Raw genomic sequence first — 18,056 nt, 5'->3', positions numbered from 1 at the left:
CTCGATCCTGGGACTCCAGGATCATGACCTGAGCTGAAGGCAGTTGCTTAACCAACTGAGCCACCCAGGCACCCCTCACCCACTCTTTTTAAGAGATGGTAAAATTATCTTTCCTTGGGTTGTGCTGCTGTTAAATTAACATAAACTGTTTACATATTTTCTGGAATCTATTAAAAAACCTTCCCCTTTTATTAAGAAAACACCCAATCTAACTAAGAGAGTCTCACCTAGGCACACAGGCTACATTTCCACTTGACTCGTCACGTGGAATCAGAGTAAGACAACCATCACACTCACACATGTACACAACATGTACACAGATCCAGGACCTATCCTGTGTAGGTAATTGAAGTAGAGAGAGAGCTTTTCAAAGAGTGACTCCCACAGCATGGTGCCAATGTGAGGGGCCACGGCTGGTACCCCCACCCCATGTCCCCTCCACGTTCTGTAGGGCACACCAAGACACGCAACTGGAGAAACTCTGGAGGAATCCTAACAGGATATCTTTCCTCAGGGCTCATGGTAAAGAATCTTTATTTCCTCAGTCAGTCTCAGCCGCCGCAAACCACACGTACTTGCTACATCACACTAAATTTCTAGGTGTTTGGAATAATCTCTACTTTCACCAGATAGTTCCGTGTTTGCCTTTTCTTTCCAATTTTAAGTCAGCCACCAAATATACTGCTCTTGAATATGAACCACCCAGGGGCCTTCACAGGCTGTTTCACATGTGTCTATCTTATATTCCCGACCACAAAGTGGTTTTTTTTAGAGCATGGGGACTGCATGATGCTTGGCAGATTTCAACAGGTTCACAGCCACGATGCTGTGAGATACTGATGACCACCCTGTGAGATTTTCAAGGCAGGAATTAGGATTCCACGTTCCACAGGAGAAGAACCTGAGACTCAGGGACTTGCTTAAAAGGCTGCCAGTCAGTGGCAGAGTAAGAATCAGATCTGTTTCAAAGCCTCCATGAAGTCTAGTGCAGCACACCGAACAGGTAGCCGTCCACTGATTTCATCTCTTGAATATAAACTCGATTTCTGAAAGCTACCCAGAGACAGGAACTGTTTCTTATTCAGAACTGAATTCCAGGTGAGTTCTTGGGACATATCAATCACTTACAACATGTTAAGTGACTATTTCCTCCAGGGGAAAAAAAATCAGGAATGGGAAAATTCTTCTGTGAGCTCAGGCACTTTTTAGCCTAAATTTCTTGCCTTCTCAAGTCCTATTTTCAGTTTCCTCTGTGTAGGAAAATAATATAGATATACGGAAATCCTCCTTTATTTTGTTCCAGTCAAGCATCTTTTCCCCCTGATGTCTGCTAGCTCTGCGCAATCAGCTCCTTTGAAAAGCAGGACATGCTTGTCAGCACAGGAGACCAGGCCGCTGAGAGCGTGCTCAGCTGCGGATTTGGGGCTCACCCCACTGCGGAGCCTGGCAAGGGCAGGCCGGGGCCAGTTACTTTCCTGGTTTACTACAGTATTTCTGCCTTCTTCTGTGCGAAGGTGCTTTAAAGCTCTGTCTGCTTCGACCTCCTCACTGCTTCTCCATTTGTCACATTCTAATCCAAACCCCTTAAGTTTTCAGATCTCCACCTTGGAAAATGATCTGGCCATTCGAACACCTTTCACGTGGCTCCGAACACATGTCTGTGCTTTCTGGGTTTTGAGAGCTGATCCTTGAGAGTGGCCCCAGCCGATGCCAATGGTCTGCAAGCGGCAGGTATACCCCCCTTTGGATATTTTCTTTCCAAGAAATGTCAGAGTAGACAGCTACATGGCGGGAAGCTGCTTTTTCTTTTCTTTCTCTTTATTCCTTTATTTTTTTTTCTTTTGGTTTGTCTTGACTTGAAATGCTTTTAATGTCCCCAGGGAAGCACAGAGACACACACCTGTCTGTGGGAAGCTAGGAGGTGAGCAGCTGCCTGAGTGAAGTACTTGTAGGCATGTATCTAGAAGATACTGTGGTTACCCACACATCCCACTGGTTTATTACTAGATTTTTTAAGATTTAGGTTTCCTAGGGTTAACAGATGGACAGATATATATTTTTTAGAATTCATAAATTACAAGTGTTAAATAACCGTATTTACTACTGTGTAAATTTGTTCAATGTAGAAGAATAAAACAGAGTACATAAAAGGTATCTAACTGGTTATTTAGTACACATACATTTTTTAAAACTGAAGATTATTCTAGAACAGAGACCCAAAGTGGCAGCCTCAGGACCAAATTTGACCCACAGACATGAATTCTTTGGCCTGTTCAATCTTTTTTGTCTCTTTCTTTCTTTCTTTCTTTTTTGTTTAAAATACGGTGGCCGGGAAAGGTGAAGGGGGAAGGAGAGAGAGAATCCCAAGTAGGCTCTACACCCAGCATGGAGCCTGATGTGGGACTCGACCTCATGACCCTGAGATCATGATCTAAGCCCAAATCAAGAGTTAGATGCTTCAGTGACTGAGCCATCCAGGTGTCCCAGTTTGCTCTCTCTTAAAACAAACAAGCAAACAGATGAAATACTAACACTGGATTAGTAGCCAACACCTAAAAATTAGCAGATTTCATATCAAAATTCCAGATTTTTAGCTTCTCTCAAAAAACCAGATGGTCTCCAACTACAGGCAGCTTTTCCAAATGGCAACTCACAACGTCCTTCATGGAGCCCGGGGTCTGGGAGCAGTTCTTACGTTCCTGGGCACACCTACCTTTGGTCCCCATCTGCTTTCCTCATCCACAGACCCAGAGGCTTCCAGGTAGCCCTGGGGATGCCACTCTTGAGCCCCGGGGCATATTGTGCCCAGGGGGACAGTGTTAACCGTCTATCAAGTATAGGGGCCTAAAAAGGAAGTTGCCTTTTCTCCTAGTCACATGGGAACACACAGCGCTGATTTGTACTCAGCCCCATGCTCCTTCCAAGACATCTTCCAGCTGTGATTATCTCCTTGGGAGCTGTCAAGCCCCTGGATGAGATAAACATTGGGTACACCGCCCCCTGCAGAGCTCATCTCTCATTTCAACTGGTGGTTTCGGGACTCTCAAAGCCAGTATCTGCTGTGATGACCTCGTGTCTTTACCTTATAATTTTGAACTGGGCAGTGGGCCAGCAGCTCATTAATCTGTTACTGTCCTTCCTGGGGGTCACCTGTGGGGAGCCAGCTGAGACAGAGGTCTGCTGCTAAATGAGTCAAGCCACCCCCTCCCCAAGGTGCCCTGTTGGGGAGGGGAGCTCACAAAGGGCTGGGAGCTGAGGTGCTAAGAGTTTATTCAAAAACACAGTCGGGGCTCATCACAGAGTTCCAGCTAAAAGGACGAGGAGAGAACTAGCTAGTGCTTTGGCATAAAGACATTTATTGTGCAGTCTCAGGGATTTATAAATGAATGATTGGATCTCATGCTAAAACCAGCTTTGAAAGAAAGCTGAAAAACATAGGTAGCTGTTATGGGTTGAACTGTGTTCCCCCCAAAAAGATATACTGGACTTCTAACCCCTGCCTAGCCCCTCCCCTATACCCCAGAATGGAGACTTATGTGGAGATGGTGCCTTTACAGAGGTAATCAAGTTAAAGTGAGGTCCCCAGGGGGTCCTAATCCAATATGACCACTGGGGAAATTCAGATGCAGAGACACATAAAGAGGGACAAAACCACTGAAGATGAAAACAGAGATCAGGGGCGCCTGGGTGGATCAGTGGGTTAAAGCCTCTGCCTTCGGCTCAGGTCATGATCCCGGGGTCCTGGGATCGAGCCCCACGTCTGGCTCTCTGCTCCTCGGAGAGCCTGCTTCCTCCTCTCTCTGTCTGCCTCCCTGCCTACCTATGATCTCTCTCTTTCTCTGTCAAATAAATAAATAAAATCTTAGAAAAAAAAAAAAAGAAAACAGAGATCAGGATGTCAACATCTACAGGCCAAGGGAACCAAAGGCCACCACAAGCTAGAAGGCATGGAACAGATTGTCCCTCACAGCCTCGAGAAGGAACCAACTCAGCCAGTACCTTGATCTTGGACTTCTCGCCTCCAGAGCTGTGAGACAATAAGTTTCTGTTGTTTAAACCACCCCATTTGTGGTTCTCTGTCATGACAGCCCCAGCAAACTAATATAGTACCTTAATTTAAAAAAATATCAGATAGGACAAAGAGAATCAGCATGGTTCCCAACTGGTTTTCTGTGAGTAGCTGAGTAAAAAGAGGTCGCCTCTGTGTGTTCTCCAGGAAACCTGGCAAAACACAGGCTGCTGACATCTGAGAAGAACTGAGATGTTGGCCCTTCCAGACATCCCTGCCACAAGAGGATGGGGTCGAGGCTCCAATATCAGGCATCCAATACCACAGAAGTGCCTTGGACCTTAACTCATACTGGGGAGTACCACAGGTGAGCGACTCAGAGACATCTCGTCGCCTTCCTGCTCTGTCCTCCTTCTGTCTGCAGGCGTATCTGTGAGTGGCCACCCAAGGGTATTAATACCTATGGGAGTATTTAATACGAAGTATCCAGTAAGTATCTGCCATTAATATGTAATTCAATATTGACATGATTTTGCGGTGTCCTTTATTTTTATACGTACATTTGCCTTTTTGTTACATGTATTTTTGTTACGTGGCCATTTGTAGACCCTGAACCCAAGTCTTATACTTCCGCTGCTCCATGTAGAAAATGGCCCTGAGCTTGAGGCAAGGGTCTAGATGAAAATGCAGAGTCAGAGACCAAATCTCTCTGGGTATCTGGGTGCCAGCGACCGAATAAGGCTTGCAAAATCAGGGTAGTGTAGAAGACAGAAACTTACTTGTCTTCTTGGCTTGAGAAAGAACTTACCGTTTAGCTAACACTCACTATTTGCAGACACCATGCAAAGAGCTTCTGTGGATTATCTTCAAGCCTCACATTAACCCTGTCTTTTTAAATGAGAAAAGGCTTGGGGCGTATGGTTAACACTAGCTCAGGCCCCACTATTTGGGATTGCCAGGGCTAGAAAATTACTCTCCCATTAAATCTATTAGCCTAACTACCAGGACTAACAGGGGAATTCATGATCAATATCAACCTTATGAGTTATCTTCAGTGTTAGATGAGATGAATGTGAAAAGCACTCAACAAATGCTAGATGATGTTGTTATTCCTACCTATCTACTCTGCTAGGAAATGAGTGCATCTACAGCTTACTATGTTCCAGGCACTGTTCTAGTAAGAAGTTTGGAGCTATTAACTCACTCCCCATAGCTTCTCTTAAGTCTAAGTTACTGCTGTTCGTCCTGTCTCGTGGATGGAGAAAACAAGCCACAGAAAACTAAAAGGAACCACAAAGAGATAAAGTCACACATCTAGTTAAGTGGCGGAGCCAGGATTTGAACCCAGGGACCTGTTCCCCGAAACTATGCATGCCTTTTACCCCCAGACAAGGCATGTCACTGAAGCAGTATACCTAATAAAAATGGGGGCCTCAGAAATTCTGATACTCTCTTTACAACAGATTGAGGCTCCTTCTTTACCCTCCAAGCCTAGAAAGTAGGCTGGGTGAAAACAGGGCAAGATTCTTGGTGAAACCTGAGATTGGGGGGTAGGAGAGAGGGAGGGGTTGGTCAGAGTGGCAGAAAGGCCTCCAGCTCTTGCTAAGTCCTAGCTCTTGCTGGGTCAGGGATGAGTGTGGAAACTGGCACAGCTGAGCTCACTATTCTTCTGTTGCTTGGCTTGGCAGAGGTGTCCTGGCAGGGAAGGGAAGTCAGCCCGGGGAGGAAGACTCTGCACGAGCCTCACAGTTCTTAGACCTTTTGGCCCAGTTACCTCCTCGCTTCTGACACCCAGGGTGACCCAGACAGCCCAGTGCAGACCAAATCATGAGGTATCACTTGGCGCTCTATACCCTACATCAGTTAATTAATCTCAAGATAAGATCTGGACCAAAAATACTATGATAGCAAGAAAACATCTCTGCATCATCTCTCTCAAAAATGTATCTGCGGGGTGCCTGGGTGGCTCAGTGGGTTAAAGCCTCTGCCTTCAGCTCAGGTCGTGATCTCAGGGATCTGGGATCGAGCCTCTCGCATCGGGCTCTCTGCTCAGCAGGGAGCCTGCTTCCTCCTCTCTCTGTGGCTGCCTCTCTGCCTGCTTGTGATCTCTGTCTGTCAAATAAATAAATAAAACCTTAAAAAAAGAAAAAAGAAAATGTATCTGGCCCTAGTTAGAATGCCAAAGACATTTCCTCATAGTCCAGGAAAGCTCATTAGAGGGCTCAGATGGACAGACATTAACGAGATAGCAGAGGGAAGAAAGGGAGACCCACTGGATGAATACTTCGACGTTGATTTAACTAAAAACACCTCTCACGACAGCATCCTGGGGCTCAGCCTTTCGGCTCAACTCCATCCAGTGGAAGTCAGAAACTGAACCCCATGTCTGCTCATGGTACACTACGCAACAGCCTGGATTTGGGACCACAGACCCAAGGACTTATCGCATCCTGCCAACCTTTTGGTCCCTTGTTCTCCAGTTAAGACATGTCACTTTGTTCCCCATACACATGAGCACAGTAAGAAGAACTTCTCAGCCAAGTATGTAATTGTAGTCCTTTAAAAAACACGAAGAATCTGGCCGTTAGTAAATTCTACTTGACAAGAATTATGGACCGCTTCAGAAGGAGCCCAGACATTCCTGGTAAACAGATGTAATGGCCGATATCTCATCCAGGCTGATTTTGACAACCCTGGAATTTACAGCAGTCCAGGTTGGCAGAATCCTAACAGGCCAGGCCAGCCATACGCTCTCACTGTCCCTTCCTAAGATCAGCCCCGTTGCTGATACGTGCACAGATTCATAGTACACTATTAGTTTGCAGGTATGTTTTCTTTGCATTTATTCGTCTTTCTCTTCTTCCTTTTTTTCTTTCGTTCCTTCGTTTTTTGGTCTCATCTGTCCCATTTGGCAGGGACTTCTTACAACACTTGCCATTTTCTTTTTCTTTTCACCTCGATGCCCAAGAGAGTATTCTGCAGCAGATTTAGAAGCTAAGTAAACCTAAACTGTGACTGTGAGCTAATGAAATAAAGTTCTGGAAATAAGGTCATCGCAGCGTCTGTATGCACATGGGTGTTTTCTGCTCTCAAATAGCTTCAGAAATCTCATCTTTGCTCATACGAACATTCAGATTCTTCTTCACAGAATACTTCAGAGTACCTTTATTAGTACAGAGAGTACTTCCTACATTCTCCTGAATCAAGTATTTTCTATTTATTTGATGGTGAGTCCTAAGAGGAGTTCCTGCAACATTCTGGTCAGCGACTGCATTATTACTGAAAGGGACAGGGCTTTCTGAGGGAGCTCAGCAGAAGTCAGCAACCACCCATAAAGTCTGGACTGTTAGTTTAAAAAATCATGTATTTTTTTCATTCCTGAGGTCACTGAACTGCAATGTGCCCAGGGAAACAGAGCAAGGCCCTGGAGACTCCAGGACCTTTGGAGAAAAAAGATCTCCACTTCTACTCCAGACTCTGGGAGCACCAGGCATGACAGGACCAGGTTCCATGGTGACCTAAAGAAAAATGAAGCCTGGGAGCTTTTCATGACTTTCTAGCCCACTGATTCCTAAGTGGACTTAGAGAATTTGATCAGATTAATTTTGGCAAAATGGAACAACACTGATTTGGATTTATGCGGCAAATCACAGTACGTGCTCTAAACCTCGGTCAGGTCTGGCCTTGCCCCATGCCGAACAGACAGACGATTTGAGGGGCTTCTTCAAGTCTGTGGTACACCGCCTATCCCTCTATAATTGGAGCAACACTCCTCCGGTTTTAACTATCACGGTTTTAGGGAAACAGAAATGTAAGTGTTTAACAAACTAGATCTTGGGGTAGGTGGGAGAGTCCCGATTTGCAACCAGTGGCTTAACAACGGGACTGCAAAAACCCTGACGATGTGCCAGTTAGCTGTTGCGAGCCTGTGCAAATGGGATCCAGCTCACCCCTGGCAGGTATCTGACTCCTGGACGAGAGAGAAGCAAATCCCATAAGAACAGAAAATAAACCAGATCAGATACAAGGCCCTGGGGAAATGCAGGGAACAGGCCAGAGGTGGCAGACACCGGCCACCGTGCAAGTTTTTCTAGAGCTGCTCTGGACTGGTTAATGAAGAGGCGGGGGGTGGGGGGTGATGACGCTCACCTCACTCCAGTTGCCTACTGTCCAATCTGACGGACACAAGATGTCTCTGTTGCAGGAAATGAGGGTCTTGGGCTTCAGGAGGTGCTGGCAGTCTTTAGCGGGGAGAGCCTGCTCATCAGAGCCCGTGGTCTGGACACACAGCACTGTCCGCTTCCTCTCTCCGTGGGGCCCACACGTGGCTGAGCACGCTTCCCACTCCCCGGCCCACCACCTGCAGACATACATGGACACCAAAGGCATTTACACACATTCAGTCCAGCCTCTGGACATAGGAAGCGGGAGCGGAAGTGCAGGTCACAGAGCTGGCAGGGTGGGGTAGGGGGTTCCTTGGAGACGCTCCAGCCAGCTAGAGGAGGAGATAGGGCCACAGCTTGCTCGTCCAATCACGGCTCAAGTCCAGCAGAGCCCTTGCAGGAGGAGATGCTACCTAAGAAGGCCTCCGAATGGGGGGGAAAATGCCCTCTCCTTTTACAGTCAAGAACACTGAGATCTCGTTTTCTATAGTACCACGTCAAGCACGTTTAAGCCTTACTTTCCTCATCTATTAAATGGGTACAACAATACAGAGTTTCTATGAGTGCTGCAGATGAAACAAAATACCAGACTTATACATTGTGCACAGTACAGAGCCTGACACATAATAGAACCTGATCACCTGTAATTTACATGTTGTTATTTTGACGGTTGTTATCGAGTAAAAGAATCTCATAGAATTTAGGTCGCCTGGCTCCTCACTGAATGTTTTTCTGTTCTGCTGCGAAGCCAGTACTGAAACAATCAGTGATTTTCAGTTACTCAGGAGACAGTCAGTCCGAGGCACTGCCTTCATTTTCCCCATCACCTTCAGTGTACCTACTACTAGTTTCACCGGTCCCTTTAATAAGAAAGCAGGAGAAAAAGAAGAAACAAAATAATTTCTTACTTGTCAGCTATTCTTGACCAGTCAAAATGCTGACATGGTTTGCTAAGTGAATATTCTGGATTCACTGTGGAAAAACAGGAAGGTGAGCTCTTTCTCTACCCCCTTATCCTGGACAGAACGTGTGGCTACCTAGAAAGTGGCAGGGAGCCCTCTCTGTTTCCCCTTCTCCACCACCGTGTAAATCTTCCCCAGCACAGAAGGGAGAACAAGTGTACTGATCCAGTGTGGTCTAGGTTCACTGCTGTTGCAACATACCGCCCACTTCTTTGGCTTTCTGTGTGGTAATAAAATGGAATGCTTCTGTTTCTCCTGGGACAGCAGTATAGCACAGAAGTCATTCATTCCTGAATTTGGGGAGGACTTCTGTCCTTGAGATAGTATGGAATTTTTTTTTTAAGATTTTATTTTATTTATTTGACAGACAGAGATCACAAGTAGACAGAGAGGCAGTCAGAGAGAGAGAGAGGAGGAAGCAGGCTCCCCGCCAAGCAGAGAGCCCGATGCAGGGCTCGATCCCAGGACCCTGGGATCATGACCTGAGCCGAAGGCAGAGGCTTTAACCCACTGAGCCACCCAGGCGCCCCGAGATAGTATGGAATTTTGAAGAAGACAAAAGTTTGTACTATGATTTACATTTAGTAAGTACTGGTTTCTCTGGGTAAAACTTGTTTTGAGTCACACACTTTAAATCTCAGGTTAAAAATATTTTTAAAAAAGCTACTCCTTGATTCTGTTGTATTATTTAATAAGTTATTTTTAAGTTATAAAGATTCTTATTTATTCTTTAGTGTTGAACATCGATAATGAAGTAATTAAGATGAGTTATTCATTTACTTAGTAAGTAATAATAACATATATGGTTACTCCCTGAGGCCCTGGTGTGTATCATCTGCCTATCTTGTGTGGGTAAAAAGCTGATTTTGGAACCACATGATGTGAAAGCAACAGAACGCCCACTTCGGTAATTATGAATCTAGTCACTTCACCCTACTGCTGACATGTCCGGGGGAAGCCAGACACGTTACTGAATATAACATGCCATTCTGGAAGTGTTTAATAAACTGAGTGGACCAAAAAAGTATAATTTATCGAATTACTTGCTATCAGGCTTCTAACTCTATCATCACAAAGTGATAATGAACCCCCTTATTTTCTTATTCTAGAATTCCCTCCGCAGTCTCCTGGGCTAGTTTAAGGTGAAAACAGCTACCCCCTCCCCCCACAATTTAAATATCTTTCAGCAAAGGTCTTCCAAGCCCAGGGCTCAGGAACTACTGTCAAGTTGTTTTCTGTCGTCCATCTCATTTTCTGAAGTCTGCCATAATGCCAGATTTCTAGGAGATGTATAACAGAATACTGTTTTTATATTTACAGGAGACATGACAGAAGGCTGTTGAAATTCCCTGAGGAACTGGGGAGAAGAACTCAGCAGGACAAAAGCCCAGCCCGTTCACTCACCCCAACAAGACAACCGCTCTGACTTAGTTAGCACAGAATTAGCAACAACCTTCCCGATCTGTTCTGGTTTTGCTATTGATCTTTATCTTACCAAAATGCTGACGACACTCCCCACACAACTGGGTAACTGATCTTGCACTGGTTTGCACTGTTCTTGGACCCCCTGTGGGAGTCAGTCTCAGTAGTCCAATGACAATGTACGAGTCCTGTGGGGGTACCTGGGTGGCTCAGTCGGTTAAGCAGTTGATTTCAGTTCAGGTCATGATCTAGAGGTCCTGGGATGGAACCCCGTGTCTGGCTCCCTGCTCAATGGGGAGTCTGCTTCTCTCTCTGCTATGGCCTCTCCCTGCCCCCCCACCCCCCATCCTGCTCTTTTTCTCAAATAAGTAAATAAAAATCTTAAAAAAAAAAAAAGTCCTATGGATTGCAGACTGTGGCTCTATCAACAGTTGTTACCATAACAACACAGTGGGAGGCTTTAAGAAGCAAAAAATGCTACCAGTTGACAATGATTTAAAAAGATTTGTTCAGGGCGCCTGGGTGGCTCCGTGGGTTGGGCCTCTGCCTTCGGCTCAGGTCATGATCTCAGGGTCCTGGGATCGAGTCCCGCATGGGGCTCTCTGCTCGGCAGGGAGCCTGCTACCTCCTCTCTCTCTCTGCCTACTTGTAATTTCTCTCTGTCAAATAAATAAATAAAATCCCTAAAAAAAAAATTAAAAAAAAAAAAAAGATTTGTTCAATTGCTTAGGCTTCCCTCTCCATAAGTTTAATCTTCAAATTGTTTGGAGGGAATTGCAGGAAATGCTTTTCAATATAAGAGCAGAAGTCGGGGGACAGAATGGACTGTCTTCGTCCCCTGACGCTCCACGATGTGGAATGGCAGAAACCGCAGCTGCGAAACTAACACTCAGCTTGACGAGAGCCTCTGGGCACCAGAAGGCACACCTGTGTTGGCCGGGGCTGTCCCTCGCCCACCTGCGGCCATGGCCACAGCGCTTCCTTTCTGACTGCCAGGTCTTCAGTTCTGACGGTGGGAGAGGCGGCTGAGTCAGGGGTACATGTGAGAATTTTGCTCGGAATCAATAAGCTGCATCCATCCCTCAGCTTAGGCAGGCTTCCCGGGGTAAATGTATCATTTGCTTTGTTCCTACAATGCTGCTTTTAGAACGAAGAGATGAAGACATGTCAACTAACTACAAAGCCCCGAGGAGGGCAAGGACCGCGGGGACAGTGGCCAGGAGGCAGGGCTTTGGATGAGGAATCCTCAGGCCTGGCTGCCGGTTCCTCCATGACAACAGCTTGTCTTGCTCAGGAATATGCATCTGATGCCTGCCTGGCTGCAAGCTTCCTCAGGAAGCGACCTAGGTGTGCCAGTCCATAAATTCCTTGGCCACGCCTTCCAGGAAGCCTCTATGCGATGGTTTTCCCAGCTCTGCAAAGTCTATCCCTGGGTGGGGGCCTCTCTGCTCTTCCTCCGAGTTAAGCTGTCTGCATTAGTTTCCTGGGACTGCCACAACAAATTACCATAAAACTGGGGGCTTAAAACAACAAAAATCTGGTTTCCTACAGTTCCAGAAGCCAAATCTGGTTTCTTATAGTCCTAAAGTCAGCAGGATAAAAACAAGTTGCTAGTGGGGTATGCTCCGCCCCCCCCTCAGTTTGTGGGGGTGCCAGTGGTCCTCAGCCAGGGAACCATCCCACCAGTGTCTAAGGCTAGTGTCTTCAAATCTATCTGTTCTCTCTTCATATCACCATGTGTGTGTGCACATGTGTATACGCACGTGTGTGTATGTGTGTGTGTGTGTGTGTGAAATTTCCCTCTGCCTCTTTCTTATAAGGACCCTTGCAATGACATTTGGGGCCCAAGTGGATAATTGCTGATGATAAACCCATTTCAAGACCCTTTAATTTAACAACACCTGCGAAGACCCTTCTTTGGAATGAGGTAACATTTGCAGGCTGAGGGGACCCAGAGGGAGACGTCCTTCCAGCTTGTCCCATGACCGCACTGAGGGTCAGCTTCAAGTCCGCAGAGCTCAGCGGCTATTATGTAAGAATTCCTTCATCAAGGGTCCTCTTCCGTGTCCATGGGCTTCCCCCTCAGCTCAGCTCCTCCCCAAGAGCCCTTCAGCCTCTGGACTCGTGCCCCAACCTCCTTCTCCCTCTCCCACTGGTGGTACCCCTTACTGTAAAGTTACCTCCAGCTAGAAATTCTTACAGCTGGAGTGTGGACACAGCTAAGTTAACCCCCTTATGGAAGGTGAATTCTGAAAAGAGTGAGGCCAAGTTTCAGCCACAGGGAAATAAGAAAATGTCAGCAACAGATTGATGTCTGTTCTAAAACCAGAGCTGATCTCAGAATCTGAGTGACTGTGTCGCTTTGACGTACATAGCCCACGTCCCTGGAGCTCTACCTTGGCCTCAGCAGGTTAGTGTCTGCATGGAGAACTTCCCACCACACCTGGCACAGAGCTTGCTTTGCTTCAGACAAAGCCTGGATGGGGAGAGGGACGTGCCTATCTCTGGGGGTATGTAACGGAGATGACGGACTTAGAGACGGACAGCCCTGGGTTCGAACCTCTGCTATCTACTAGTTGCATGGTACTAAGTGAGGTGAAGAAAATTTCTTTCTCTGTGAAAATGACATAATAATAGTTATTTTCCTGAGTAGTTGAGAACAATAAAGAGAAGATAGAAGGTATCTCTAAAACATCGTCAGAAGTGAAGGCAGTGCTGAAAAATCCCACTATTTCCACAGTGCCTTGGTGGCCCAGTCGGTACACGTCTGACTCACAATTTGGGCTCAGGTCATGATCTCAGAATCATGAGATCAAGCCCTGAATTGGGCTCTGGGCTGGGCCGGGAGCCTTCTTACGATTCTCTCTCTCCTTCTCCCTCTGCCTGCCCCTCTACTGCTCTCTCTTTAAAAGAAACAAAAACCAAAAACCCACTGTTTTTTTCTACTCTACTTTCACATTACTTCTGTTGCAACTACTGTGTGGGTTTTGCACACCAAGCAATTCTGACCCTCAGTGTCTGGGGTTAGTGCAGACCGGGCAGGTCAAGGGCTCAGCCTCATGACACTGCCTTCAACCCCCTCTCTTCACGTCCAGGCGGTCACCTGTGACCTGTGCTTCTCACCAGCTGGCTACGAATCAGGGGTTCCCACAATCCCTGCCAAGGGCTCAATAATTTGCTAGAGGGGCTCACGGAACTCAAGAAAAGTTTTACTTACTAGAAAACTGGTTTATTATAAAAGGATATAACTCAGGACCAGCCAGATGGAAGAGGCGCAGAGAGCAGAGTCCAGGGGAAAACTGGCAGAGCATCTAGACCTTCTTGGGGGCACAGTGCCCTCCCAGCACCCCCGTGGATCTGGCCAGCAGGATGCTGTCCATTCCCCTCCAGTTAGGGCTTGTTTATGTTTTCATTTTTTTTTTTTTTTTAATGGAGGCTTCACTGCACAGGCATGTTGGATGAAATCATTGGCCATTAGTGATTAACTCAACCTCCAGCCCCTTGGCCATCCCCGGAGGTGGGGGGCGGGGATCCGCCAAGTTCAAACCCTCTGGTCACAGGTTCCCCAGGCGGCCAGCTCCCACCCTGAGGCTGCGGGGGTGGGGGGTGGGGGATGGGGACAGCTACCCCCCCCCCCCCCCCCCCCCCCCGCACTTGGTTTGCATATAACAAGATACAGCCCTTGGGTGGTTCCAAAGGTTTTAAGAGTTCAGTGAGGAACCAGGGAAGGAGATGGAATATCCAGCCTTTACTGACTCATGGAGTCTCAGCGCTCAGTAAATTGTAACGGTTACATGCCTGTAATCACCACGGTGCCTCTCGTGGGAAATAACAGAGGCTTAATAAATATTTGCTGGCAACACTCAGGCCGAGGGAGACTATGTAATGTGATGAAAATGAGAACCTGAACGCCAGGGACAAAATTAGAGTCCGGAAAGAAACAGCTGTGGTGTTAAGAGGGTATCTGACCCGTCTGAGAGAGGGGTCCGGAAAAGGGAGGCAAGAATCCCAAGCGCGCAAGAGGAATTACTGGTAGAGGGTCCTTAACCTTGAGGGAGACGAAGTGTGAGGCAGCTCGCGAGCCCTGCAGAGCAGCGGGCTAGCGATGAGCCCCAACAAACGGAGCTCCTTCCTGGCTCACCCTTTCTGGAGGAAGGTACAGGAGGAGGGTGCAGCAGCTACAGACAAAGCCTAGTGCAGGCAGGAGCTGCAGCCAGGGGGAGGGGACCATGGTGAGGTGAGGCAGGGCAGGTCTAGCTCCCACCTCCCAGCCCACTCTTTCCCCTCCAGGAACCCCGGAGCTGGACCAAGAATCAACCTTCTGGCTCCGGCCGCTCGGTGCCACTTCTCTGCCCCCACCAGAGAGCAGCACGGCCTGCCCTCACTGACTTGCCTGGGCTCTTCTTTTTACCAGATTCTTCCAGATTTATCCAGATTCATTCCTTCTCCCTCCCCCCCGCCCCTCTGTCTTTCTCTCTCCCTCCTGCTCCTCCTGATTCTTGGTTTGTTTGTTTTCTTCCTCTGTCTTTAACACAAGTCCCTGATAATATTCCAGCCACCCTCCAGGATCCCGGATCTAGAACCAATATGGCGAGCACAGCTCTAGAGTGCACAGCTCTAGAATGCTGGGTCTCCACCAAGGGTGCTTCTGTCCTCTATGAGACACTTGGCAATGTCGGAACATATCACTGGTAGTGGCAACCCGGAGGAAGTTGGGGGAGGGGGCTTGTTACTAACATCTAAGCAGATACAGGCCAGGGGTGCAGTTGAGCGCCCTCCCACACACAGGACAGTCGCCCCAACCAAGACTTACCGGCTCCAGATGTCCACAGTGCTGACACCGGGAAAGCCTGGCCAGGAAGGCCACTCTTGCAGGCTGCCTTCCGTGCAGACAGGCATGTGATCTGAAGGGGGACGCCGCCGCGGCCCCGCATGGTGCTCTTGGGAAGCTACACTGTTAGCTCAAGAACTTTTGGGGGACCCACATAGTATTCTCTTCAACAACACTCTGAGACTTAATCTTAACCAAATAAGCAGACACAGAGCACACCAGCTTTGTAAGGAATCTTGCTCGATGGGGAGAAAATGTCCTCACTCACAGCTTGCCTAGGGCTCCAACAGCAAAGCCACAGGAACCTGAAGAGTTTTCCTATACTTATTCTAACCACAGAGCCTCACAAGCCTTTACTATTAAATCAGATATCATGCTTTGTTTTTTGGTTTTTGTTTTGTTTTGTTTTTTTTTAGAGAGAGAGGGAAAGCACAAGCGGGGCAGGACAGAGGGAGAAAGAGAATCTTAAGCAAGCTCCATACCCACTGCAGAGCTGGACTTGGGGCTCGATCTCACGACCCTGACATCATGACCTGAGCCAGGTGCTCAACCAACTGAGCCACCCAGATGCCCCAATCAGACTTCATTCTAGGCAGACACACAGAGTCCTAATTCTTCTCAGCACTTACCTGGGTGGACAATCCTTTTCATAGCACTTCTTCTGTCTCCCATTGGGCTGGGTTTCTGGGTCACAAAATGTAGCTTTCACCATCCCATGGCCCTTCTTTATGCAATGGGCAGTCTGCCGGCGAACACCTGGGGGTCGGGCAGAAGGGTTCACACATATTAAATCCTGAGCCCACATGCTTAGTGTCAAGTGAAGTCCCCTGGTCATGTCAAGTGATCATGCTTATGGCTGATGGGAAAGCTGTCTGCAAGGTGTCTGGTTTTTAAAGTGTGCATGCGGAATGGGGTCTCTAACCCACCCACATGGCAGCTGGCCATGTGGAGGTCGTGCTTGAGAAGGACTATAGATAATATAGGTAGATTGATACATAATCTAATGTATAGATTATGACCTAGCTGTGGAGAACAAGACAAGTGCATATATGCCAAATAAAAAACAAAGTGAGATTTAAATAATGAAAACAGATATTATGGTGTTAGAACTCGATTGCTCCTACTGTAATAAAGGAACGGAGAAGGTAAGGAGCTTCTTTTGGAGAGACGGGCAACCTTTCAACTACTCAGGCTTTCTCAACTGATAAGACTGTGTTATGCTTCTTTCATCATATAAATAAAACGCTGTCAACAGCTGGATGCAACATATAAAAGGAACTCTCATGACACACGGAAGGAGTCTCTGGAAAGACACGAGCACCTGTAGAGACGTTTAGACAATGTGAGCGGAATACAGGCTGACGTGGTTGAAGCCAGAGACGCTAGTGTGCACCCGCCACGGTAGAGCAGAGAAGAGAGAGACTTAGATACTTAATTACATGAAAACTTCGGGTAGTCTGGCAAATTCTTAATGTCAAAACCTAAAATGAAAATGTCAGGTGACTCTCAGAGGTTGGAAACGCCACCCCAAAAGGCTTGTTTCTGCCCATGAGTAGCGAAGATAAGTGTCCTTGTTCAATGCTCCTGACTCCAGAAGTAGCAGAAGGGAACAATTTATTACGTAAAATCCCTCTTGCTACGTTAACAGTATCCCCATGGGACAGTATGCTGGATGAGCAGTGAGCTGAACAGCGGACTGGCCGGGCAGATACCGCGTTACATACAGAGGGCAAAGTTAATCGTGGTGTGTCAGTTTCTCCTTGGAATTAATGGTGTTTATCACTGTATATTACTCGTAATTTATCTGATAAATACTATGTATTTATGTATATGATAAACTAGATAAACCTCATTCCACAGCATATGCTTAAATCCATCTCAATAAATATCTCTATTATTTTTATGACTCCTGAATATTAAAAAAATCTTGCAGATACTGTTAGAGAGCAATATCTTCACTGGGTTGACCCTACCTGACAATTATAGCAGATGAAGCCAGATGGGCTAGTACCGAAATGAATGCTATTTTAAAATCATCAAGGAAGTATCAGACTCTGATTTTCCAAAGAAGTGAACTGTCTTCTCAGCATCACTATATGGTCACACATCAGGGTCAGAGTGGAATGTGTGTTCCTATTTGTGATTCTCATGCCTTTTTTTTTTTTTTTTAAGATTTTATTTATTTATTTGATAGACAGAATATGAGACAGTACGAGCGGGGGGAGCTGCAGAGGGAGAGGGAGAAGCTGACTTCCCACTAAGCAGGGAGCCTGATGCAGGGCTCCATCCCAGGACCCTGGGAACATGACCTGAGCCAAAGGCAGCGGCTTAACCGACTGAGCCACCCAGGTGCACTGTGATTCTCATGCTTTTCAGGGATATGCTCACCTATCTGAAATGTACATGGTTATTTTGAGCTTCCATGATATTGAGGAAAGGTGGTCATTATACCATTACAAATATGTTTATAACTGCAAAACAGTGGAACATTTAAATAACTGCATATTTGCACAATGGGACATTTTGCAGCTATTCAAGCGAATGTACTAGAACCACTTTCATTAGTGTGGATTTAATCTCAAAACACAGTACTGAGTAAAACCTGCAAGACAACGACTGATAATAGAGTATGACACTATTTATAGAAAGTGTAAATGCCTGAGAAACAA

At 46.7% G+C, this 18,056-nt stretch overlaps 1 protein-coding gene across 1 annotated transcript in view; it reads right to left on the bottom strand.

The window, feature by feature from the left end:
• ADAMTS12 (ADAM metallopeptidase with thrombospondin type 1 motif 12) overlaps positions 1 to 18,056 on the bottom strand; it is a 302,673-nt gene that overhangs the window by 38,495 nt on the left and 246,122 nt on the right. Inside the window, exons 17-18 of the mRNA XM_046000900.1 lie at positions 16,017 to 16,143; positions 8,159 to 8,369 (exon numbers count right to left, since the gene is read on the bottom strand). Coding sequence (XP_045856856.1) covers positions 8,159 to 8,369; positions 16,017 to 16,143 — 338 coding nt within the window. The remainder of the gene's footprint in view (positions 1 to 8,158; positions 8,370 to 16,016; positions 16,144 to 18,056) is intronic.

The sequence above is a fragment of the Meles meles genome, chromosome 3 (genome assembly GCF_922984935.1).
Source record: "Meles meles chromosome 3, mMelMel3.1 paternal haplotype, whole genome shotgun sequence".
Classification (NCBI taxonomy): Eukaryota; Metazoa; Chordata; class Mammalia; order Carnivora; family Mustelidae; genus Meles; species Meles meles.
The sequence above is the reverse complement of the archived record's forward strand: the minus strand, read 5'-3'. Positions and strand labels throughout refer to the sequence as shown.